This window comes from Bidens hawaiensis, unplaced genomic scaffold (genome assembly GCF_021521415.1).
Source record: "Bidens hawaiensis isolate Kalapana, Puna unplaced genomic scaffold, B.hawaiensis_p1.1 tig00026238_1, whole genome shotgun sequence".
NCBI lineage: Eukaryota > Viridiplantae > Streptophyta > Magnoliopsida > Asterales > Asteraceae > Bidens > Bidens hawaiensis.
In genome coordinates, this window is record NW_027494230.1 from 257,687 (window position 1) to 282,076 (window position 24,390).

At 37.8% G+C, this 24,390-nt stretch overlaps 2 protein-coding genes across 2 annotated transcripts; both read left to right on the plus strand.

Annotated features, from left to right (window-relative positions):
- Window positions 1–2,634: 2,634 nt before the first annotated feature.
- LOC143573231 (intermembrane lipid transfer protein VPS13-like) lies at window positions 2,635–4,006 on the plus strand. Its single transcript, XM_077058161.1, has 6 exons — window positions 2,635–2,655; window positions 3,010–3,091; window positions 3,307–3,410; window positions 3,610–3,705; window positions 3,799–3,846; window positions 3,923–4,006. The coding sequence occupies exons 1-6, from the start codon at window positions 2,635–2,637 to the stop codon at window positions 4,004–4,006; spliced, it is 435 nt and encodes a 144-aa protein (XP_076914276.1).
- A 62-nt stretch (window positions 4,007–4,068) lies between these two features.
- Window positions 4,069–24,059, plus strand: LOC143573232 (uncharacterized). Its single transcript, XM_077058163.1, has 55 exons — window positions 4,069–4,214; window positions 4,303–4,420; window positions 4,987–5,088; window positions 5,176–5,373; window positions 5,474–5,631; window positions 5,869–6,030; window positions 6,172–6,258; window positions 6,341–6,683; window positions 6,770–6,883; window positions 7,338–7,433; window positions 7,510–7,577; window positions 7,864–7,984; window positions 8,064–8,279; window positions 8,356–8,580; window positions 8,672–8,781; window positions 8,891–8,987; window positions 9,113–9,211; window positions 9,301–9,450; window positions 9,594–9,662; window positions 9,756–10,169; window positions 10,260–10,574; window positions 10,687–10,818; window positions 11,003–11,116; window positions 11,237–11,421; window positions 11,562–11,667; window positions 11,747–11,890; window positions 12,086–12,361; window positions 12,453–13,091; window positions 13,337–13,552; window positions 14,126–14,229; window positions 14,358–14,684; window positions 14,978–15,715; window positions 15,841–16,159; window positions 16,251–16,409; window positions 16,489–16,652; window positions 16,755–16,935; window positions 17,026–17,295; window positions 17,393–17,593; window positions 17,885–17,939; window positions 18,111–18,241; window positions 18,370–18,870; window positions 18,932–19,735; window positions 19,805–19,881; window positions 19,966–20,416; window positions 20,493–20,579; window positions 20,737–20,892; window positions 20,989–21,173; window positions 21,253–21,780; window positions 21,852–22,029; window positions 22,104–22,246; window positions 22,324–22,450; window positions 22,530–22,751; window positions 22,834–23,349; window positions 23,435–23,722; window positions 23,790–24,059. Exons 1-55 carry the CDS (start codon window positions 4,105–4,107, stop codon window positions 24,057–24,059), a joined length of 12,366 nt encoding a protein of 4,121 aa, XP_076914278.1. The 5' UTR covers window positions 4,069–4,104.
- The last annotated feature ends 331 nt before the right edge of the window (window positions 24,060–24,390 follow it).

Sequence of the window (24,390 nt, forward strand, 5' to 3'; positions counted from 1 at the left end):
AAAGCTTAATTACAAAAGACAATAATTTAACTATTCGATGCAAATTACTGATTGGAATATGCATATTCTAATCGAAATGAAATATATTCAACCAGTAATTTTATCTTCAAAAAATGGTAGAAAATAAATAATTACCGTTTGTGTTTCATTCAATCGATAGCAAAGTATTGGCGGTAGTATATAACGCAACGATGGGAACGAAACTACACTCAATTGATTCCATCATATATATACTAAAAATCGAAACCATCTATTTGAATTTGTCGAGAACAAACGTGGGAAGGTCATATTTAAAGCAATCTTGAATTCTTATCCAAGGGTTAGTTTCAAATCCCTATATATATATATATATATATATATATAATTATAACAAAGGATGATTTTCAACATTAAAAAACAATTCTTTGATTAAATCAAAATAAAAGGTTGACGAAACAATATTTTATTTAGGCCATATACTCTAATGCCACTTGATTCTATATAGACGTCACATTACTCATCCCATCTCAAGCAAATGGCTTAATTTCTCTTCAACCTAACTAATTACCCTTTTTTTCTAATTTCATATTAACTAAGTTGTGTATAGAGAGACCACAACTTCACCCTTCCCTCATTCACACCTGTTAACAAGCTGCCCATTTAACGCTCATAACACCCCCAATGAAGTGGTGTTTTGCCTGTTAAAAGACTAACTCGGCTTTAACGCCCTAAACACCATGTGCCTTTTATGGTCTCCGCCATTTTCTCTATATGGAACAAAAGCAAAAAAGTAATATCACATCAACATCTCTCCTCCTTGCTATTTAAATTTAGTTTTTTAAAATCCCGATTATAATATTTTTTTAATACTCCATCAGATTAATTTAATTTAAATCGCCACTACAAAAAAAGAGATATTATTAATAAATCCCAGTTGAAAAACCAAGACATCATATAACAGTATTTGTCACATATTTCTTGTAAATCCTAACTATTTACCCCCAAACGTTTTCTTAACATGTATGTATAACATCCATATAACATAATTACATTTATATAAAACATGATGTGTGACACATGAATAAAAACACAACAATAAAATAGAGTTTATAAAAATAGAAGTAAACTACCAATAACACAAAATAGTGAGAAAAAGTTCAATAGTAACTAGTAACAGATAAAAGAACATAAAGCCGTAAAAAAGATGACACTATTCTCCTTGCAAGTAGATTTGTATTGCCTTAGCAAATTTATACGCCAAGACAACGCTAATGAAAAACCAAGTCCAAGGCAACCAAATGTGTAGGAACAATAACTTTTATCTATCATCTCTAAAAACTCTTTTCCCCATTTATGTCAACAGAAAGATGCAAGTCTACTAAGGGTATTCAATGAATAGAATTTTAAAATAGATTCGACAAACTTAACTCGAATTCAAACTCACGACCAACTCACAACCAATTCGATTTGAAAGTATATAAAACAAATAAAACATTCACATTGCATCATCCAAAATATTTTGTTAACATTTAACCCAAGCAAAGTATTCAAAATGGAAGAACTTATATATATTAAAGGTAAAATTGTGGCTTTAAATAAAACGGAGTCAAATGTTTAAAACCCGGCCCGGATTCAAAAGTTGGCGAATGACTAAAACAGAAAACATTTGATGATCAAATTTTGTTTTCCTTGTTTTTCTTCTTCTTTTCTCTCTTTCTCTCATTCAATCATTTTGTTGACATCTGATGATCATGATCATCATATTTCTTTTAATTATTATCCAACGATTACATGCAGATTCATTTCACCTATATATCGTGCGGTAATTCGCTATCGATCATTCAATCCGTGCCCTAAGAGCTATTCACCATGTTCGAAGCACACGTAAGAATTAATTTTTGTTTATATATATATATATATATATATTACATTAGGTACGTGTTGTGTATGTATTTATTTACCGAAAACCTTATGGAAACCACTACATTTAGAGTATAGAATCGATACATGAATAAACGGCTCCTGCCTGTCGATTTTCTGATCGAATTCGTAATCATACGGTCTAGGCATGCAAGCATTGCTATTATTCATATTGCATTGCTTAGGGTTTCAGAAGATACAAATATACATGTGACATGTATGCATATTTAAAATTACCGAAATAGGCATCTTTGACCCATAAATCTTCAAAATTAGAAAAATAACCTAACCATTTTAGGCATATCAAACAGGGCATATCAAATAGAAAAGTGACACATACCTCCTTTAGGCACTAGTACCACTAAGTAGCAAATAAGCCTAGACTGATTTCAGTGCAATAGTGACTTGACAACTAGGGGTGCAAACGAGCCGAGCCCGAGCTCGACTAGGCTCAAGCTTGGATCGTTTAACTTACACAGAGCTCGAGCTTGGCTCGTTTCGAGCTCTATTTTCAAAGCTCAAGCTCGGTTAGTGAGTAGATTTTCAAGCTTGAGCTTGGTTTGCTTACTATATATCAACTATTTTTATATAATTATAATTATTTTTATATATTTTTTCTATTATAATTTTATATATAAAATAATATATGTTATTTAGTTATTTTTATTTATTTTTCATAACATTATATATATTAATTAATAATTATTAAATATATATTTTAAAAAAATTATATACATGACAGGCTCGTTTTGGCTCGTGAGCCGGCTCGAGCTCGATAAGTGAAGCTCGGGCTTGGGCTCGATTAAGCTCGGCTCGATCGAGCTTTTTAACAAGCAGATCTCAAGTAGCTCAGCTCATTTGCACCCCTATTGACAACACACTTATGTGGCATGCATGTGTCCCACAATTAGGCCTAAACTTGAATAAGTAGGCTAGCCAGTTGCCTTGACTGACAAGGCTATAGCGGAGCCCAACAGGCGCCAAGGCACCTTCCTAACCTAGGAATTGTTTTTAACAACTTAGCCCAGCATGACTCTGCCATGATTGGTTGAAATAAGAGCTGTTCTTTATTGGTCTGATCTACCAGCTCCTCTTATGTTCATCTTTTAGGTGCTGCATTTGCTTCGACGATATTTGGGTGAATATGTCCACGGACTTTCATCAGAGGCTCTAAGAATCAGTGTATGGCAAGGTTTGTGAATGTTTCTGTAACTTTATATCTTATTTCATTGTATTCTTATAGTTTAATTGTACATATTGTTTGTGGATGAAGGAATTGACTGTTTTGTATGAAATCTTACTCTTGTGTTGATTATGTCTGTAGTAGTCTTTGCTTGTTGAGGTGGTATGCATATACCCGTGGTTGATTGCTTGCGATCCTGTTATAATAGCATGTTATGTTTTCAGGTGATGTGGTACTCAAAGACTTGAAATTGAAGGCAGACGCACTCAATTCGTTAAGACTTCCTGTCATTGTAAAAGCCGGATTCGTTGGTACCATAACATTGAAGGTATTCCCTTATTAAAAAAAAGTATTTATAAATTAATCATAGATAATATTTAATTACTACATATGTATACCTGAATACAAGAACATATGATAATAAAAGACAAAAGAATGGCTTCTATTGATGCATTAGTTTCTTACTAATTGCTATCATCAATATTGGAGTGAACAATTCAGTTTCTATTGCTTTGACACTAAAACAGGTTCCATGGAAAGGTCTGGGAAAAGAGCCTGTGATAGTTCTTATAGACCGTGTGTTCGTTCTTGCTCATCTGGATTCTGGTGGAAGGTCTCTTACGGTAAGAAGATATACGTTATGTTTTCAAGGTTCACTTCTATATTTAAAATTGATCTTGGTTGATTTCGTAGGTATTTATTTCTTTATTTTGCAGCCTGAGGAGCGTGAAAAGATTTTCGAAGCGAAGCTTCAACAAATCGAGGTCTTATATTGCTTTTCTCTGTTGAGATTGCTTATATCTAGTAATTTTGTTTTGCTGAATATTCAACCGTTTGCAGGAAGCCGAGTCAGCAACTCTTGATGCAATATCAAAATCAAAGATTGGAAATGTATGTGTTATGTTACGCGTGTCAGTAGCATAGTATTTATATGCTGCTCAGCATTAGCAGCTAATCTCTTTACAATAATAGCTTGACTAATATCTTTCGTATCATTTTCTCTTATTTTTATTCATTTCTTTATGCAGTCAGGTGCTGGAAATTCATGGTTTGGTTCCATGATTGGTACGATAATAGGAAATCTGAAGATCTCGATAGGAAATGTTCATATCAGATACGAGGATCCTATTAGGTTGAGTCACATTCCGTCCTTAGTTTAGCGAAAAATGTTGCTTTACCTGCTTGCTTTCCCTTTAATTAGTAAAACTTTTTATGTTCAGCAACCCAGGACATCCTTTTGCTGTCGGTATTACTCTGGCGAAGCTTGCTGCTTTTACAGTGGACGAGAGGGGAAATGAAACATTCGACACAAGTGGTGCTCTCGATAAGTTGCGAAAGGTCAGCTCCTTTTGCCATCCTTTTAAATTCTGATCTCACTAGATAGTTTAATCTGTAGCTTGCTGGTTAATGCAATTGGTTTATTAGCTCGGCTTTACTGGTTTTTAAGGTTATGCTACCCTTTTAAAGATCTTTCATAAATAATGACACTGGATGCTTTGAACCTCTTTACTAGTCTTATCTAAGACTCGAGTTGCTTTACCCGTTTCAGCTCTTTGGAAGTCTTTTTCTTAGTGAGTTCTAAATGAAGTTCAAGTAGGTGATGCATATGCATTTGGTAGTAGTATCTATAAAGTTCATTTGATTAGTTAGATATCTTATATGGCAATGCATCAATTGAGTGACAGTGAACTAGTAGTCAGATGTTGGAGACGATTATCGATAATTGTAACGTCGTTGGTTTTTACACTTTTTTCCTTGTAAGGATAAATATACGTAGTTAATCCCACTTTTATAGGAACATTGAAGGATATTTTTAACTCATGTAAAATGGCTTCTGCTTTGTAATGCAGCCTTGGCCAAAATATGAAGTCTGACTTTCTGATATTTCAATGTTTTCTTTGTAGTCATTGAAACTTGAAAGGCTTGCTATGTATCATGATACCAACCGACTTCCATGGAAGGTGAACAAAAAATGGGAAGACCTCAGTCCTAAGGATTGGGTTGAGGTACGATCCTTAATCTGTGCCATCAGCGAGATCCATACAATTAAAGAAATGGTAGATATCTAAGACATAACTTTTTGTAAATGTTAGATATTTGAAGATGGAATAAATGAACCGCTCAAGGGCTATGCATTCTCCAAATGGGCTCGAGATCGCAGCTACTTAGTTTCACCAATCAATGGTGTTCTTAAGTATCACCGTTTGGGGGATGATGAGAGAACTAATCCAGAAATTCCTTTCGAGGAGGCCCATCTTGTCCTTGGTGATGTTTCTTTGGCACTCACAGAGGTAATAATTGCTAACTTTCTAATGAAGCTGTGCATGCTCTTTTAATTTTTTGCAATGGGACAGTATTCTGATTGATTTAATGTGAAAAATTGCTTTGCAGGCTCAGTATCATGACTGGATTAGGCTCCTTGAGGTCATACAAAGATATAAGACATATATTGAGGTGTCACATTTAAGGCCTGTGGTATCGGTTAAAGAGGGTCCTAAACTGTGGTGGAATTATGCCGCTCAAGCTGCATTGCAGCAAAAGAAAATGTGGTAATACTATCATGTTTTGAAATTTGGTAGATGATTTTTGACCTTTTACTCTATACCGCCTTTGTTCCAAAACTATAGAAACATCCTGAGTTTCGTTGGCAAACGATGTTTTGAGATCCATATATATTGGATCCAAAAGATGACTTGTTGACCATGCTAGTCAAAATACATCTCTAGTTTTGGTATGTGTTTGTTGACTTTCATGTGCTGATAAATTGTTTGTGCTTGTTAATTCAGCTATAAGTTATCTTGGTCCCAAATTCAGTACTTCAGCCGTCTGCGAAGGAGATATATCCAGCTGTATGCTGGTTCGTTGCAAGACTCGTCGGAGGATGGCGATGACTCTGAAATTAGAAGTATTGAGAGAGATCTTGATCCGAAAGTAATTCTCCTATGGAGGTATGTCCTAGTTTCCTTGCCATGATGCTTCTTGATAATCAAGACAGGATAGCACAAACCTCTTTGTTTTCTTTCATCATTAATTTACATATGTTTTCTCTGATTGAATCTTTTTGAATGATTTTATTGCCGATCTTTCAGGTTTCTTGCGCATGCAAAAGTTAATTCTGTAAGATCAAAGGAAGAAGCCGAACAAAGGATGCTTAAAAAGAGTCGTTGGTTCTCATGGTGTGTTAATCTTTCCATCTTCAAAAAGATTTTTTTGGGCTAATTGATTTATATCTCATTTATCACGTTCTCTTCAATTCAGGGGTTATGCTTCAACTGAGGAAGATGATTATGAAGGATCTGAAACTGTTGCAAACGGATTGAGTAAAGAAGAATGGCAGGCACTTAATAATATACTGAGTGTCCAACAAGATGAGGAATCTGCATCACAACCCGGAAAAGATGCGCCAAATATGACGCAACGTATGGTGATTGTGTCCATAAATAAAGCTTCTGCGAGGATTATCAATATATATGAAGCTGAACTTGTATGTGGTAGATTTGAAAAACTTCAAGTCTCCGCAAAGTTTAAACATAAAAGCATTTATTGTGATCTGACTTTGAAGTTCTATGGATTATCTGCCCCTGAAGGTCCACTTTGCCAGGTTTGTTTTGGAATATTAACATTTTCCTTGACTCATCACTCATTATTTTTGGCAACTTCTTATGTGAAATGAACTTATATTTGTAGAGTGTCTCCAGTCAGTATAAGGCGAATGCTTTGGGTGCTAGTTTTGTATATTTACCTGCTGGAGAGAATCTAGATTGGAGGCTTTTAGCAACAATATCTCCTTGCCATGTCACGGTGATTTTTTTTCTTTATATGACAAATAACTTATAATCTATATGGTGAAAGAAAGTTACATTTATCAGTGCAATCTTATGGTTTTTTCACTGGTTTCAAATTTTTTAATGAAGACAAACATACAATATATAGATATATATGTGTCTTGAATTATTCAAGGCCAAGTCTTTTCATTTTATTTTCTAAGTTACATAGTTATTTCCTTCATGGTCAAGTTTTTCATTATATTTTCTAAACATAAACTGGTTCGAGTCAGCCACATTGGAAGTTATATAATGATTGTTTGATGACTCTTATCTCTTATATATATATAGGCACAAACCCTTAAACTTTTGTATTTGTGTGTAATTGGTTATGCTTTCTGAACCTTTTTTACTTTTTTTTTTCTTCTCATGCTCTCGTTGTTTTTCGATTCTTTGAGTATTGAAATTCTCGTTTTGGAACTGATGTGTAGGTATTGATGGACACTTTTAACCACTTTCTGGAATTCATGAAAAGGAGCAATTCTGTTAGTCCTAAAGCTGCATTTGAAACAGCAGCTGCTTTACAGGTACATTGAAATGACATCTGATAGTTTTTGCTGTATATCTGAACTGTTATCTCACTTTTTGATAAAACGATTACAGAATAAGATAGAAAGGGCCAAGCGTCGAGCTCAAGAACAATTTCAAACGGTGTTAGAGGAACAAAAAAGGTTCGCTTAATTCTTTTAATTTTATGAGGATAAATTGCTTCCCTTGCTGGTCTACATCTGAACAGTGTTATATGGATCTGTCACATTAATTTAGAACTATGTAACCGGGGTTTATTGTTCCATCTGGATTTAGTCGAATGTTTATTGGTTATGTGAATGTTTTTTTTGGTTAAGGTAACAGATGACGGGGCTTGATAATATCATATCATCCGATTTAATTTTGATGCACACAATGGTCAAGTTTGCAAAATATATCTCTTACTGTATCATGCCCTCAATCTTGCAGTTTCGCTCTTGATCTTGATCTTGACGCTCCAAAAATTAGAGTTCCGATACGAACAAGTGGCTCGTTAGAGTATGATGGTTTTTTTCTTTTGGACTTTGGTAATTTTACGGTGCGAACAGAGGTATGCTACTTAATCTGTTCTTTTGTGTATTTTCTGTTTCCTCAATGTTTATTGAAGAATAATGTACTTTCTGTTGCAGGAGGGTCACCATGATGATCACGAACACAACTTGTATTCTCGTTTTCGTATTTCTGGAAGGGATATAGCGGCCTTATTTACAGTTGGAATTTCTCTCAGTCAGACATGTGATCTAGAATCTGCGGGTCGTAGTAGTCGGCCTTCAGCATATCCTATTACGGGTTGCCATTCATATTCTCTTGTTGATAGATGTGGGATTGTTGTTATCGCAGAACAGGTACAGTTACCTCAATTTACTGGTGCAGTATACAGAACTGTCTTATAACATTTTCTTCGCACTTTGTTAACTGAAGATTAAAGTGGCTCATCCATGTCATCCGTCAACTCGTGTCTCTATCCAAGTTCCTACACTTGGTATTCACCTTTCACCATCCATATTCAGCCTGCTTATGGAGCTTTTGAAGATATTATCTGGTACCATAGAAAGTAGCACAAAGCTCGTAGAAGATTGTCAAGCGGAGCATGCCCCATGGAGTTCCCCTGATCTTTCAACCGAAGTTCAAGTACTTGTTTGGAGGGTATGTATTTTGTTTCTTCTTCAGAAACTGATATGTTTGTCAAGCTGATGCATACAAATTTACACCTTCTTTCATCTTAAAATAACTTTAGGGGATTGGCTATTCGGTGGCTTCATGGCAGCCCTCGAATCTTGTCTTGTGTGGACTGTATCTTTATTTGCTGGAATCCCTTACATCTCAGAACTATCAGCGGTGCTATAGGTGCACATGTTTTCCTTTTATCTTTTGAGTATCGTTCTGATCTTATAAGGATACGACTTATATTATCTCTGGGTCTGTGGACTTATATGTTCTAAATGAAATGGTGCAGCATGGGTGGTAAACAAGTATATGACGTACCTTCAAACAGTTTAGGTGGTTCTTCTTCTTGTATTGCTCTGTGTACTAGAGGCATGGACATCCAAAAGGTAAATGGTGTATGCAGTTTGCCTTCTTTATTTAACTATCAATTTTTATGTTGTTTTGTTTGCATGATAACGTGACGAGTGTGGTGTTAATCTGGATTTATTTCTTTGTGCGCCACATTTTGAAGGCTTTAGAGTCGTCTAGTACATTGGTTGTAAAGTTTCGGGACGAGGATGATAAGGCTAGTTGGTTGAAACAACTTGTGCAAGCAACCTACCGAGCTTCTGTATGATACCAAATCTTCAGTATTGTTGATCCATTTTAGTAGCATCTGATTTTGTTTCAAGCTACTGTCTTTTGTTGTACATGGTGTAGGCTACTTCATCAGTTGATATACTTGAAAAGCAAGGTGATAGTGTTGCAGAAGCTTCTGAACCTTCTGAAGCACGTTCTACTGATACGAAGATTGCTGACATTATTGTTAATGGAGCTTTGTTGGAAACAAAAATATTTATATCTGGGAAGGTTAGATGTAGTTGTTTTCATATTGTACTAAGTGTGTTTAATAGGTATTCAAGTATGATGTTTCTCTTTCGTTCCTGTTTCCTAATCGTATCTAAAGTTGTCTGAATGTGATACTGATGTACAAATATTATTCAATCTTGTAGGTGGAAACTGAGGTGCATGATGAGACTGCGGAGGCTCAGATTCTTGAGATTCTTGCTGCGGGAGGGAAGGTTTGTATGCCATTTGCTAGTAAACTGATTGCTTACTTTATTGACAAATTTTGTTTATAAAATAATTCATGTACTTGTAACTATATCTTGCAGGTGTATCTTGCATCTTGTGAAGGGGATCTAACAGTGAAGATGAATTTGCACTTGCTGAAAGTTAAAGATGAAGTTCCACATTCTTCGCCTGGTCCACATTATTTAGCGTGCTCTGTTTTGGAGAACGATCGATGTCTTGAGTCCACAAGTATTATAAATCATCAGGTGGAAGAGGTACTATCAGATGTGGCCGAGGATGATGAGTTCGATGATGCCTTCGACGATGCTTTTGATGAAATACCAATGCCTGATTCTGTTGATGCTTTGGTTCATGAGAAAGATCATGGAAAAGCAAGAGGTAATTCTGGAGAGATATTTTTCGAGACGGAAGGGGTTTATGACTCTGATTTTGTATCACTTACCTTCTTGAAACGGACTTCTCAATCCCCTGATTACGATGGTATAGATACTCAGGTAAATAGTTTAAGGCGCCAAAAATACTAATGAAATAAGTACAAAATCTTCTCTTTAGTGATTCTCTCTAGTTGATGATATTACTTCCAGATGAGCATCCTCATGTCAAAAATTGAATTTTTCTGCCACCGCCCGACAATCGTTGCTTTAGTTAGTTTAGGCATTGATCTCGGCAATGCAAGTAGTGGCAGTGTTTCATCGAAAAAGATTGATGAAGCTCCGGTGCAGAAAGACAAAGGCGAAGAACAAGGGGAAGTAAAAGTCAAGGGATTACTGGGACATGGGAAAGATCGGGTTGTATTGTCGTTGAACATGACCGTTGACAGTGTCACTGTATTTTTTAACAAAGAGGATGGCTCTCAGCTTGCAATGCTCGTGCAAGAAACTTTTGTCTTGGGTCTTAAGGTGAGTCTTTATCTTTTATAGTCATCGCTCTAATACGGGAGCCTTTGCTGCTTTTGTATAAAAACTAATCATCGCATTAGGTTTCTAATTTGCTATCTAATGCTTGTCTTAGGTTCACCCTGGTTCGATAACAGTTGAAGGTACACTAGGGAACTTTAGGCTCTGTGATATTTCACTAGGTCCGGATCATCGTTGGGGATGGCTTTGCGACATACGTAATCAGGGGGCTGAATCCCTTATCCAGGTACAGTCTTGTATACTGATTTTCAATCGATATAGACTAATACAAAGGTTTATATATGTGCAAATGTATCCTAAAGTAAATCCTACGGCTCGTTAATGTACTCGGCTTAATTATATATTTACAATCTAACAATATGCATGATGAGTTTACTGTATCTGATCTCAATTCTTTCTATATCTATCAGTTTATATTCCAGTCCTACAGTCCTGATGACGATGACTATGAAGGATATAATTTTAGCTTGAGTGGCAAACTTTCGGCTGTCCGTATTGTTTTTCTCAACAGGTTCATTCAAGAGGTCAGTTTGACTTATTCTGTAGGATTTTGTGTCATTCAAAGTCCCTAACGCATGGCTTCTTTTTAGGCTATGTGGTCCTATGTGTTTAGATTTTTTTTCATAACGGAATTGATGCTGCAGCTCTCTACGTATTTTGTGGCGTTGGCGGCTCCCAACACAGAAGAAGCGATGAAGTTTGTTGATAAAGTTGGAGGCTTTGAATGGTTGATTCAGAAGTATGAGATGGATGGATCTGCTGCAATTAAGATGGATCTCTCATTAGAGACTCCAATAATAATGTTACCGCGGAATTGCTCGAGCAAAGAGTTAGTACTTCTTTCAACCTTTGTTTATTGTCTCTTCTGAGATAGCAATCATATTTGTGCTGTTGGATTGTTCTTCTATGATCTTTTTCCATGTGCTGCGAAAATCAGATTTGCTGATAATTCTTCCTTAATGGATGCAGTTTCTTGCAAATTGATCTAGGGCGTTTGTCGGTGACAAATGAAGTTAGTTGGCATGGACCTGCGGATGATCCATCAGCCGTCCATCTTGACATTCTTCACGCACAAGTAATTTTGACGGATATTTTTTTTCATCTATACCACTACCAGAAGATAACATGAACTAAAGTGTTAAATATTGATGCAGATCTTTGGAGTTAACATGGCTATTGGAGTAAATGGTGTTTTAGGGAAACCAATGGTACGAGAAAGCCGTGAAATTCACATGTTTATTAGGCGCAGTTTAAGAGATATTTTCCGCACAATTCCAAATTTTGCGTTTGAAATGAAGGTTAGGCTTTGAACTACTTGCTTTTACAGGCTTGCTTCTATGGAAAAAGAAATTCTTAAGAAATGCTATATTCTGAGCCTGTTGTTTTGTTTATGTATTTGCAACGCATCAAGGATATTTCAAAAAAAAAAAAAAAACTGGCTCTATTTTTGTTTTTTTTATTCAAATTCATAGTTAATTTGTTCTTAATAACAGATAGGTTCCATTCACACTGTGGTATCTGACAAAGAATATAGAGAAATTACTAGCTGTTTGGCCATGAACATGAGTGAAGTACCTAATCTCCCTCCTAATTTCCGTGATGTAAGCTCTGATTCAGCGGATGCAATACGGATGTTAACCGATAAGGTTCACCTGACAAGTCAAGTGTTCTTGTCACGTTCCGTTAACATTATGGCAGTTGAGCTTAATTATGCATTGCTAGAGCTCCGCAATGGCATCCAAGAGGATTCACCTTTAGCAAACATCACTGTAAGTAAAAGAGAAGCTTGGTTTATCATATTTCCTTTTGCATATGTTTTTCTTAATGTTCTGTTTTTTAAGAAGCCCATCCTTGTCTCAGGTGGAAGGCATGTGGTGTTCTTACCGAATGACTTCTTTTTCAGAAATGGATCTTTATGTCACCATTCCTCGGTTTTCTATTTTGGATGTACGTCCTGCTACCCGACCTGAAATGCGACTAATGCTTGGGACAAGCACTGATGTACTTAAACAAGCTACTAGTAAAGGTGGACTTGTAAGAGCTGTAACCATGTGCAATGCGGATGCCCCACACTCAACCATGTTATTGACGGATCTGAGATGCCGCTCATCGTCCATTTTGTTGGTGGTTCGGATTCAACTGCCTCGAGTTCTTGTTGTCCCAGATTTTCTTCTTGCAGTTGGTGAGTTTTTTGTACCATCTTTGGGGGCAATAACCGGAAAGGAAGAGGTGATGAATCCTCAGAATGACCCGATCAGTAACACCGATATGATAGTCCTATATGATGCACGGTACTATCAAATTGAAGATGAGGTCAACCTGTCACCAAATCGAAAGCTGGTAGTAGATGCAGCAGGAATTGATGAATATACTTATGATGGTTGCGGGAAAACTATAATTTTGAACGCAGATCTTGAGGAGTCACAATCTTCAGAATTTCGACCCATTATTGTTATTGGAAGGGGTAAAAGACTTCGGTTCGTAAATGTGAAGATTAAGGTAATTGCATTATAGTCTTCCAATCTGAATAGCTATTCCTGGTTAGTATAAATATAAAAAAACTACATTGAGTTAGAACAATTAAGACATAAGTGCTGATTCTTGTAGTTGATGCAAATTAATTATGTTAAGTAAATATGCTTACATCATATTTCTGTGCAAATTAATTATGTTAAGTAAACATGCTTACATCAATAGTGACGATTCTCCGAACTATTATCTGATAATACATTTTTCTCTGTCAGAACGCCTTGCTCTTGACGGAGTACACATACTTGAGCAATGATAGTAGTTTCTCGGTGTCCACTGAAGATGGTGTAGAAGTTGTGATGCAGGACAGCCTTTATTCAACCAGTGAGAAAAAGAGTCCAAGTAAAGCTGAAAACATGTCAAGTTCCTTAAGTACTCCCGCGTCCAATCAAACTGATTCATCCAAACCAAATATAAGTTTTGAGGCCCAGGTAGGTTATCATAATGGTTCTATCTATTTCCGAATGTTATGCTTTACGAGTCAACAGTGCATTATATGTTTTTTTAGTGTTCAATGCCTCATTGGGCTCAACATTAATGATTGTGGAGTGTAACATGAGGTTATCTGTCTCTTGTTACTGCTTAATGAATATAATCTCTGATGGTTTGTATTATTCTTGATGAGGGTTGAGGCAATCATATGATCCGATATGTCAGTAGTGGTGAAATCAGAATGGCAACTTTCAATAAAATTTATATGCAACACAACATTGGCTATATATACAAATGAGGAGGGATCATGATAGAACTCTTCTTCGTGAGAGAACCAGAGAACTCCATACTGCATATATGCATATCTTAGTTGTAGAAAGGTGGAGCGTCTATTTGGCAGCCAACTAGCCAAATTTTCTTCTAAATCATTTGTATCTTAGTTGACATCTGGTTTTCCTGCATGTCCTGTTTGCTGTTACATACTTGCTTATTATTTGCCTGCTTAGTCTAATAACTTTGGATACCAAAGCGTTTATCCATTCCTTATACATGTTCATTTACGGATGTGGCAGGTGGTGTCTCCTGAGTTCACCTTTTATGATAGCAGCAGATCTACCATTGATGGTTCCTTCCAAGCTGAAAAGCTTCTTCGTGCAAGGATGGATTTGAGCTTCATGTGAGATTTCTTTTTGTTGAAGTTACATTGATTTGAGCTTCGTCATATTTCTTCAAGAAAAGTGCTCTCTGATTCAATCACTCTCATCGTCATAATCGAATTTGTTATACACCTTTGTTTTTTAATAGGTTTGCATCAAAGGAAAAGGATATGTGGGTTCGAGCCCTTGTCAAAGATCTAACTGTGGAGGCTGGTTCTGGTCTCAAAATTGTTGATCCAGTGGATATCTCTGCGGGATTCACTTCTGTAAAGGACAAAATAAATATATCTTTGAAATCTTCTAATGTATATGTCCACTTATCTTTAAGTGCCATCTCCCTGATTCTTAATCTACAAAGTCAGTTAGTTGCAGCGCTGCAGTTTCAGAAGGCTGATCCATTGTCTCCTTGTACCAACTATGATAAAGTTTGGGTGCCTCCAAAAGGTTTTTCATTTACACTTCCTTCTTTTGGGCTTTATTAATAATTCACTCGTTTGTTGTTTCTTTTCTTTCTCGTTGTATAATAATTGATTTCTTATGCAGCAAAGGGGCACAATACAATTACATTCTGGAGACCTCGAGCTCCCCCGAATTATGTCATTTTGGGAGATTGTGTGACTTCCAGGTAGAAAATATTTCAAGTGCTTAAGCCAATCTTCTCTATAACTCGTTAATTGTTAGGTTGCTAGTTATGTAATACTCACTCTATTTTATAGGCGGATATATCTCTTGTGTAACTCCTAACATTTTTCAATATGGTTGATTTAGACCCAATCCTCCTTCACAAGCTGTTATGGCTGTGAGCAATACATATGGGCGTGTACGTAGGCCTCTCGGCTTCAAGCTTGTTGCCTTATTCTCTGATATCCAACAAATTGAAATGGAGGATGCGGATTGTGATTGTTCTCTGTGGACACCTATTCCACCCCCAGGATACTTGGCTTTAGGGTGTGTTGCACATATTGGAAAAGAACCACCACCGGATCATATTGTCTACTGCATAAGAGCTGACCTGGCAACATCCACATCATATTCCGCTTGCATGTTCAATGCTTCATCAAACAAGAAATACCCTTCAGGATTTAGCATGTGGAGACTCGACAACCTTATTGGATCATTCCATGCAAATCCTTCTGTTAGCTGTCCCCCACAGGACACATGCTATGATGTTAACTATCTTCTTCTTTTGAACTCGAGTTGGCATCGCCTCTCCGCAAGAGAATCCAGGTCCGATGTAAATGTTGAGCCTGAGAATACGCAGCAGCAAAAAACTGAAAGTAACCAGAGTACAACAAGTTCATCGTCATCGTCATCATCATCATCATCATCATCATCATCAGGGTGGGATGTTGTCAGATCAGTTTCAAAAGCTAGTTGTTACATGTCAACTCCAAGTTTTGAGAGGATCTGGTGGGATAAGGGTGGTGATCACCGCAAACCAGTATCCGTTTGGCGACCTATACCACGAACTGGATTTAAAGTCTTAGGTGACTGCATAACTGAAGGGTCAGAGCTCTCCCTCTCTCTCTCTCTCTCTCTCTCTCTCTCTCTCTCTTATTTCATCAGACCATCCTAATACTTTTTTTTTAAGTGTTACTGTGTTACTTCATCATCTTTGATCGCTTTTGCAGTTTGGAGCCACCTGGCTTGGGAATAATATTCAAGGCTGACAACGCCGACATCTCAGCAGATCCTGTTCAGTTTACTAAAGTTGCTCGTGTCGTTATCAAGGGTGTGGATGAAGCCTTTTTCTGGTACCCAATTGCACCCCCGGGTTACGCTTCTATGGGATGCATAGTTACTCGAGTAGACGAGATGCCAAAATTGAATTTAGTCTGCTGCCCGAGGATGGAACTTGTTAGCCAAGCTAATATTCCTGAGACGTCAATATCAAGCTATTCATGCTCAAAATCGTCTCACTCATGGAGTGTCTGGAAACTGGATAATCATGTCAGCGTTTACAAATTACAATTGTTAAAATTGGGGATTAGATAATAAGTTTTAATATGATGACTAATGCCATTTTTTTGGCTACTTTTAGGCCTGCACATTTCTTGCGCGTTCTGATTTAAAGAAGCCTTCCAGCAAGCTAGCCTTTACTATTGGCGATTCCGTGAAGCCAAAGACGCGAGAGAATATAATGGCGGATATCAAATTGAAATGCATCTCCATAACCATTTTAGACAGTCTGTGTGGAGTGGTATCCAGCTCGCATATACTTTTCTTGTTGATGAATATATTATCATTCACTCACATTGCATACTTGTGATTCTTTTCAGATGACACCGTTTTTTGATGTCTCCATCACGAACATTAAGCTTGCAACTCATGGTGGAATAGACTCTATGAATGCTGTGGTGATATCTTCTATTGCTGCATCAATTTTTAACACACTGTTAGACTCATGGGAACCACTGGTGGAGCCATTTGATGGAGTTCTCAAGTATTAACTTACCTACAACATATATCTATGGTTTATTTGTTTTTGGTCTTTGACAATCTATCGACATCTTCCCTTTCGTTTACTTTCATTTTGCTTTTGAAGATTGGAAACATATAATGCCAATGAGGAATGCCAATCGAAACTTGTAAAAAGAGCACGGGCTGCAGCTACAAGTATCCTTAATATAAATCTTAGTGCTGCGAGTGTCGATACATTTGCAGAAACTATCGCTTCTTGGAATAGACTGAGAGAACTTGAACAGAAGGCATTCAAGTCAGAGGAGGTCTATTGGAGTCGAATATATTTATATTTATCAATTTTTGGAAGTTGACTTGAATTAATATTTGTCCTTTGTTATATGAATATTTGGTAGGAAACGAGCAGTCGTAGCGTTGGTGAAGATGGTTCAATTTTTTCTGCATTGGATGTGGAGGATTTCCAGACTGTGACCATAGAGAATAGACTTGGATGTGACATTTACTTGAAGAAATTTGATCAAAATTCTAGTTCAGTTAGTCAATTGCGGTACGGTGACAGTAGCTCTGTGTGGATCCCGCCTTCAAGGTATTCAGATCGGTTAAACTCCATTGATGATTCAAGGGAAGGACGATGTTATATGGCCGTTCAGATAATTGAAGCCAAGGTTGTATAGTTGGCATCATTGTATAAGTGATCATAAAGTTCTCATCCGAATGTGGTTGCTCATATTCTATAATTTTGTTTTCTTTCCTTGACAACAGGATCTACCAATCGTTAATGATGGAAATTATAATAGCTTCTTCTGTGCACTCCGGCTTGTTGTTCCGAATCAGGAGGCAGGTCAGCGGAGGCTGTTCCCTCAGAGTGCAAGGACCAGATGTGTGAAGCCGTTTATTTCCGAAACTAATGATCTTGGCAGTGGCAGATGGAATGAACTTTTTATTTTTGAAGTTCCTCGGAAGGTATCTTCAAATTTACAGGATCACCTTTTATTTTTTGCAAAGTCAGGCTACATTGTCACAATTTAACTAAATAGAGCTGACACTTCAATTTGCCATTCCAAAGCAGAACCTTAGGAAGTTAGACATAGGCTAATATACATAATGGATACATTGTTGTTAATGGCAATGCGGTTGTTCCCTCTTAATATGAACTTTGTAATAATACCTCAATACATCTATTTTATGCTTTACATTTCTTACTGAAATAACTTTAGTATGATCCTAGAAAATACATTATTTGGTGCTTTGCAGGGGTTGGCTAGGTTGGAGGTTGAGGTGACCAATCTTGGAGCAAAAGCAGGAAAAGGTACTATACATGTGGTAAACTAGTTTCTCAGTGTTTTAATTGTCTTATGCATATTGTCAGTATTTAATACTATCACATTGTGATAATAATTTGAACCTAAAAGCGTATAAGGAACATGATCATGCGATTCTACCGTATGCAAGAGTTGATCTTGGTTGTGTTTGGGATCAGGTGAAGTAGTGGGTGCTTCGACAATCTCTGTGGGACAGGGTACGAATCCCTTAAGAAAGGTGGCCTCAGCTAGAATGTTGCAGCAAGCAACCGATGGTCAGAAAAATGTTACGCATCTTCTAATGAGGACGGTTAGTAATTGCCATGTTCATGATCTTTTCTTTTTCAATAAATGAGACATTGCTTATTGATATCTTTCATTGTATATTTTACTTGTTTTGATAATTATAATTTGTAATTCATAGTTTTATTACTTTAGGGTGAACAAAAGGACGGTGACTTAACGTTTCAAGGATGTCTTGTAGCTTCTACGTCCTATTTTGAAATGAAAGCAGTTTCAAGCCTTCAAAGTACCGAGCAGGAGAAAGATGCGGATAATGATGTGGGGTTTTGGGTGGGACTTGGCCCTGAAGGTGTGTGGGAGAGTTTTAGATCATTTCTTCCACTGTCGGTCATCACAAAAAAGATGGATGATGATTTCATCACCGTCGAAGTAGTCATGAAAGATGGAAAGAAACATGCAATTCTGAGGGGGCTTGCAACCATTACTAATGATTCAGATATTAAGTTGGATGTAAATGTAACTTCTATTTCTAACATTCACGAGACTTCTGAAATAGTTGCTAGTAATATTGTTGTAGAAGAGGTCTTTGAGAATCAGAAACATAGCTCACTTTTTGGTTGGGGTAGTAAGCTGTCTAGTTTCCGTGGTAATGATATCGGACGATGGAGTAACAGAAGTTATTCGTATTCACAACATGTAAGTCTCCATTAAACATTAATATAGTTTTATGGATTTTAATTATTCTGTTGCGTATTAGGATTTCTATGAGCCACCACTGCCTGCGGGATGGAAATGGACGTCAGCTTGGGTGATTGATAAATCTGATCCTGTTGATGCGGACGGATGGGCATATGGGCATGACTATGAGGCTCTAAAATGGCCCCCAACTCCTCAAAATTCTTCAAGGTCGCCTCAAGACAATGCACGCCGTAGACGTTGGACCCGTACAAGGCAAACACTTACTGAAGACACACCAAACACTGGGTCTGATACCAATGTCTTAGAACCTGGCGGTTCTTTTGTATTACCTTGGCGATCAATTTCTAAGGATTCTGATAGTTGTTTACAAATCCGCCCTTCTGCGCAACCTCACGAGGGGCGCTACACTTGGGGGTGTCCTGATGGCTTACTTTCCGTCCCTGCTGGGACAAATGATCTGGGACAGCACTCTAAAGAATCTTCAGTGAAGCCAGGCAAAAAGACATCAAATTCTTCATTCAAGTTAAATCAGCTTGAAAAGAATGACACACTCTGGTGTTGCACATCACCTGACGGCGGGCAGTTTTGGTTTAGCGTCGGTACAGATGCCTCAGTTCTTCAAGTGGAGCTCAGTTGCCCTGTTTATGATTGGAAAATATCGGTGCATGCTCCTTTGAAATTGGAAAACCGACTTCCTTGTCAAGCACAGTTTACAATATGGGAGAAGTTGAGCAGTGGAAATACAATTGAAAGGCAGTGTGGCGTTTTACCATCACGTGGTGTTGTGCCCATATATTCGGCTGACGTCCGTAATTCCATACATATTTCGCTGTCGCTACAAGGTGGATGGACGATGGAAAAGGTATGTCGTTATTTGTTATCTTTCTACTTCTAATCACGATATTTTATTATGTTCTCTTCTTCAAAGCAGGATCCTGTTCCTGTCTTGGATATTTCATCTAATACCCATGCTTCCTCATTTTGGATGATTCATCAACAAAAGCGCCGGTTAGTAATATGTACATGTTTGTTCATCTCGTAATTAGCTATCAGAAGGGCAATTAGTTGATATGTATGATATTGTGTATGCAGGAGATTGCGTGTGAGCATTGAACGTGATATGGGAGCGTCTGCTGCTTCCCCTAATGCCATAAGATTTTTTGTCCCGTATTGGATTAGTAACAACTGCTCCATAACACTTGCATATCGAGTGGTAGAAATCGAACCTTCAGAGAATGCAGGTCCAGATTCTTTGGTGAAGACTAAATCTACAAGATCTGGAAAAACATTTAGTTTTAGGATACCTTGTAGTTCCCCGTCGGAGACTAACTCAAACGGGAATATCCAAGTTCTAGAATCAATAGATGACACTAGTCCTACTCCTAGCATGCTTTCTCCACAGGACTATGTAGGACAAGGCGGTGCTATGCTGTTTTCATCCCGGAATGATTCACTTCTTTCACCGCGTGTGGGTTTAGCTGTTGCTACTCAACATTCTGATCATTTTAGTCCTGGCCTGTCGCTCGTTGACATGGAAAAGAAGGTGAGACATACATACGCATTTTACTTCACCGATATATTTCTATTACCTTACCTTGTTGCTCTCATCTCATATATAGCAAAGAGTGGATGTCAAAGCTTTTAACTCGGACGGATCTTACTACAACCTTTCAGCTCTACTGAGGATGACATCAGACAGGACAAAGGTATATATACACTTTAAAGTTTGGATTATCTTTTAGCATCAATTTGAGATTTAATCCCCATTTTTGCTTCTTTTAACTCGGCGATGTTTAATGTGGGTTCTTGAAAAGTATATGCATACGTTTCTTTCTTGTTCATACCTGAGTTTATGTGATGCAGGTTATCCATTTTCAGCCACACACCTTATTTTATAATCGGGCTGGCTTAAGCTTATGTCTGCAGCAGTGCGATACACGGTCACTGATTTATATCCATCCTACTGATGCTCCAAACCATTTTAGATGGCAGACATCTGTCAAAGCTGAATTATTGAAGGTCTGAATAATTTTATTGCTCCTTTTGTAAAAACTACTTATTCATATGTTTATTGCTTACTTCTGTTTCGTTGTCGATTTTGTATCTCTATTATAGTTAAAGACAGAGGGACACCACTGGAGTGCGCCGTTTAGTGTTGCAAGTGAAGGCTCAATGCGTATCTGCTTGAAGAATCAAAGTACTGGCAAACTATTGTATTTGAAGGTTGAAGTAAGGAGTGGAACAACAAAATCAAATTTTGATGTCATCTTTCGACTCAATTCATTTTCAAGCCCGTACAGGTTACTGGCTTTTCGAGCTTGAGATTTATTACTATCGTCTTTCTTGCTAATAGAATAACCGAGGGTGTATGTATGGCAGGATTGAAAATCATAGTACGTTTTTACCCTTCCATTTTCGGCAAATGGACGGTACTGATGATTCATGGTGTTGTCTGCATCCTTGCACAAGTGCTTCGTTTTCATGGGAAGACCTTGGCAGGCAGCGACTCCTGGAGGTTCGGGTGGACGATAGTAAAGATGCAGCCACGTACAATATTGATGAGGTTAGCGATTATCTGCCTGCTCAAGTGGGTGGCGGGGCCACTAAAGCGGTGCGTGTTACTATAGTTAAAGAAGAGAAGATAAATGTTGTTATGTTGAGGGACTGGATGCCAGACAACAAGGATGATCCCAAAGCCGCAACTATGAGTAGAAGTGTTACCACCTCATCCACACCGCCAAAGAAAGAAAAGGTTTCATCAACCTCGGATGGCGAACTGCATCTTACTCTTGAGCTCACTGAACTTGGATTGTCCATTATTGATCATACACCGGAGGAGATACTCTACTTTTCAGTACAGAACCTTCTATTGTCGTATGCGACTGGTTTGGGCTCCAGAATTAGTAGGTAATGTCCCAGTTTGGCACTTGAAATCCACTTCTGCTATTATGCTAATTCATGTAACTCGGATGTTGTAGGATCAAACTAAGAATGAGAGGGGTCCAAGTGGACAATCAGCTGCCTTTGACACCAATGCCGGTTCTCTTTAGACCGCAAAGAATTGGAGTAGAGGAAGATTACCTATTGAAGTTTTCTATGACACAGCAATCTGATGGATCATTAGATTGTTGTGCTTATCCTTATATTGGTTTGCAGGTTAGTATCAATCGTCTAGTAAAGTCTTTTAATCATTCTTCTGTAATAAAATACCCTGCGTTTTTTTATAACAGGGACCTGAAAAGTCCGCCTTCTTGATAAGTGTTCATGAACCGATTATTTGGCGACTTCATGCTATGGTCCAGCAGATTGACGTTAGTAGATTCAGTACAGGTCAAACAACCGTCGTCTCAGTGGACCGTATCCTGGAGATTGGGTATGTTTTTCACATCATTTCTGGCCTCTTCAGTTTCTGTCTAGTAACGAAACGACTTATTATTATGGTGATTGCAGTGTTCTGAACATCTCAGAGTTTCGGTTTAAGTTTTCCATGGCTATGTCACCGACTCAGCGGCCTGTGGGTGTACTTGGTTTTTGGGCGTCCTTGATGACAGCTCTAGGGAACACGGAAAACATGCCCGTATGTACAAAGATATTAATATATTATATTGGTGTTGCCTAGACAATAGATTGATGAAATGTGCACGTTGGAATGACAGGTGCGTGTAAATCAGAGGTTCCTTGAAAACTTGTCGATGAGACAAAGTGTTATGGTGACGAATGCCGCCTCAAATATAACAAAGGATATTCTAAGCCAGCCTCTTCAGCTGCTTTCCGGTGTGGATATATTGGGAAATGCAAGCAGTGCATTTGGGCATATCAGCAAAGGTGTTGCTGCCTTATCAATGGACAAGAAATTCATTCAAAGTCGGCAAAGACAGGTATATGATATGATATGATATGATATGATATGATATTTAATTGGAACGAAATGAAATGATGTAAAGTTATAATGTATGGCAGGAAAGTAAGAATGTTGAAGATTTTGGCGATGTGATAAGGGAGGGCGGCGGAGCATTAGCAAAGGGATTATATAGAGGAGTCGTGGGTATAATAACAAAACCGTTAGAAGGTGCAAAGGCATCAGGTGTGGAGGGTTTTGTTTCGGGCGTCGGTAAAGGGATAATAGGTGCTGCTGCACAACCTGTGAGTGGTGTCCTTGATTTGTTATCCAAGACAACCGAAGGTGCGAATGCAATGAGAATGAAGATTCATGCTGCTATCGCGTCTGAAGACCTTCTACTCCGTAGACGACTCCCGAGGGTTATTAGTGGTGATAATCTACTCAAACCATATGATGACTACAGGGCACAAGGACAGGTAATCCTGCAGCTTGCGGAATCAGGGTCGTTCTTTTTACAAGTGGATTTATTTAAAGTTCGTGGAAAGTTTGCTTTATCTGATGCTTACGAGGACCATTTCACACTGCGTAAAGACAAGATCCTTCTTGTCACGCATCGAAGAATTATGCTCTTGCAGGTACGTGTTGCTTGTTCGAAGCGCCAAGCAAGTATTTTTATATTATTTCGTTAGCATGCGTAATTTCAAGTGAATGTTTGTGCAGACATCCCATATTATAACACAGAAGAAGTTCAATCCAGCTAGAGATCCATGTATGGTGTTGTGGGATATTATGTGGGAGGACCTAGACTCCATGACGCTAACTACCGGAAAGAAAGACGGCCCTGATGCACCTCCATCTAAACTTATTCTATCCTTGAAATCCAAATCATCATATGAGAACAGTGATCATACTCGTGTCTTGAAATGCTACCGTGATACCAAACAGGCAACCGAGGTTCGTGCCTCCATTGAGCAAGCGATGAGTTTATATGCACCAAAAGACTCAAAGGTATTAGTTCTGTTATTTCTGCTTAATTAAGCAGTTTCTTGAAGGTTGACTCTGGTTTGACGTTCAGGAAATGCATAAAAGGAAAGTGAAAAGACCATACGCGACAACGGGTAATGTATCGACTGCTGAAGCAATTTTCTTGAAAGAACGTCCGTGGACTTCACAGCAGGCCCCTGCACCCCTTCCTCCAAGTTCGAGTTTTGGCAACGCAAATCCTTGTAGGTTTTCTTATATCATAAATATTCGATATCAGTATGAACTAGGGCTCATATTGGTTTTAAACCAAGCTAGCTCGATTTTGAAACGAGCTAAAACTCTGAGTCGGGGCTCGGCTTAAACCGAGCTGTCTCGATTTATAAAGTAAAGTTATTAAAAATGTTTAAAGAAAACAGAACTGAAAATACAGTATTCAAACGCTCGATTTGTAACTTCAAATTGTACCAAGTAAATGGAATCAACAAAAGATAAAAGGTCTTATATGAATCAACAAAATAACATAAACTATTTGTTTATATGTACATACATACATATATAATAAAATAAAGTAAAGGTAAAATAATTCGAGCCAAGCTAAAGAGCGAGCCACCTTTGGATAGGGCTCAGCTTGGTTTCAATCCGAGCCAATTCAAGCAAGCTTTTTTCGAGCTTTTTGGACGGCCCTTGTATGA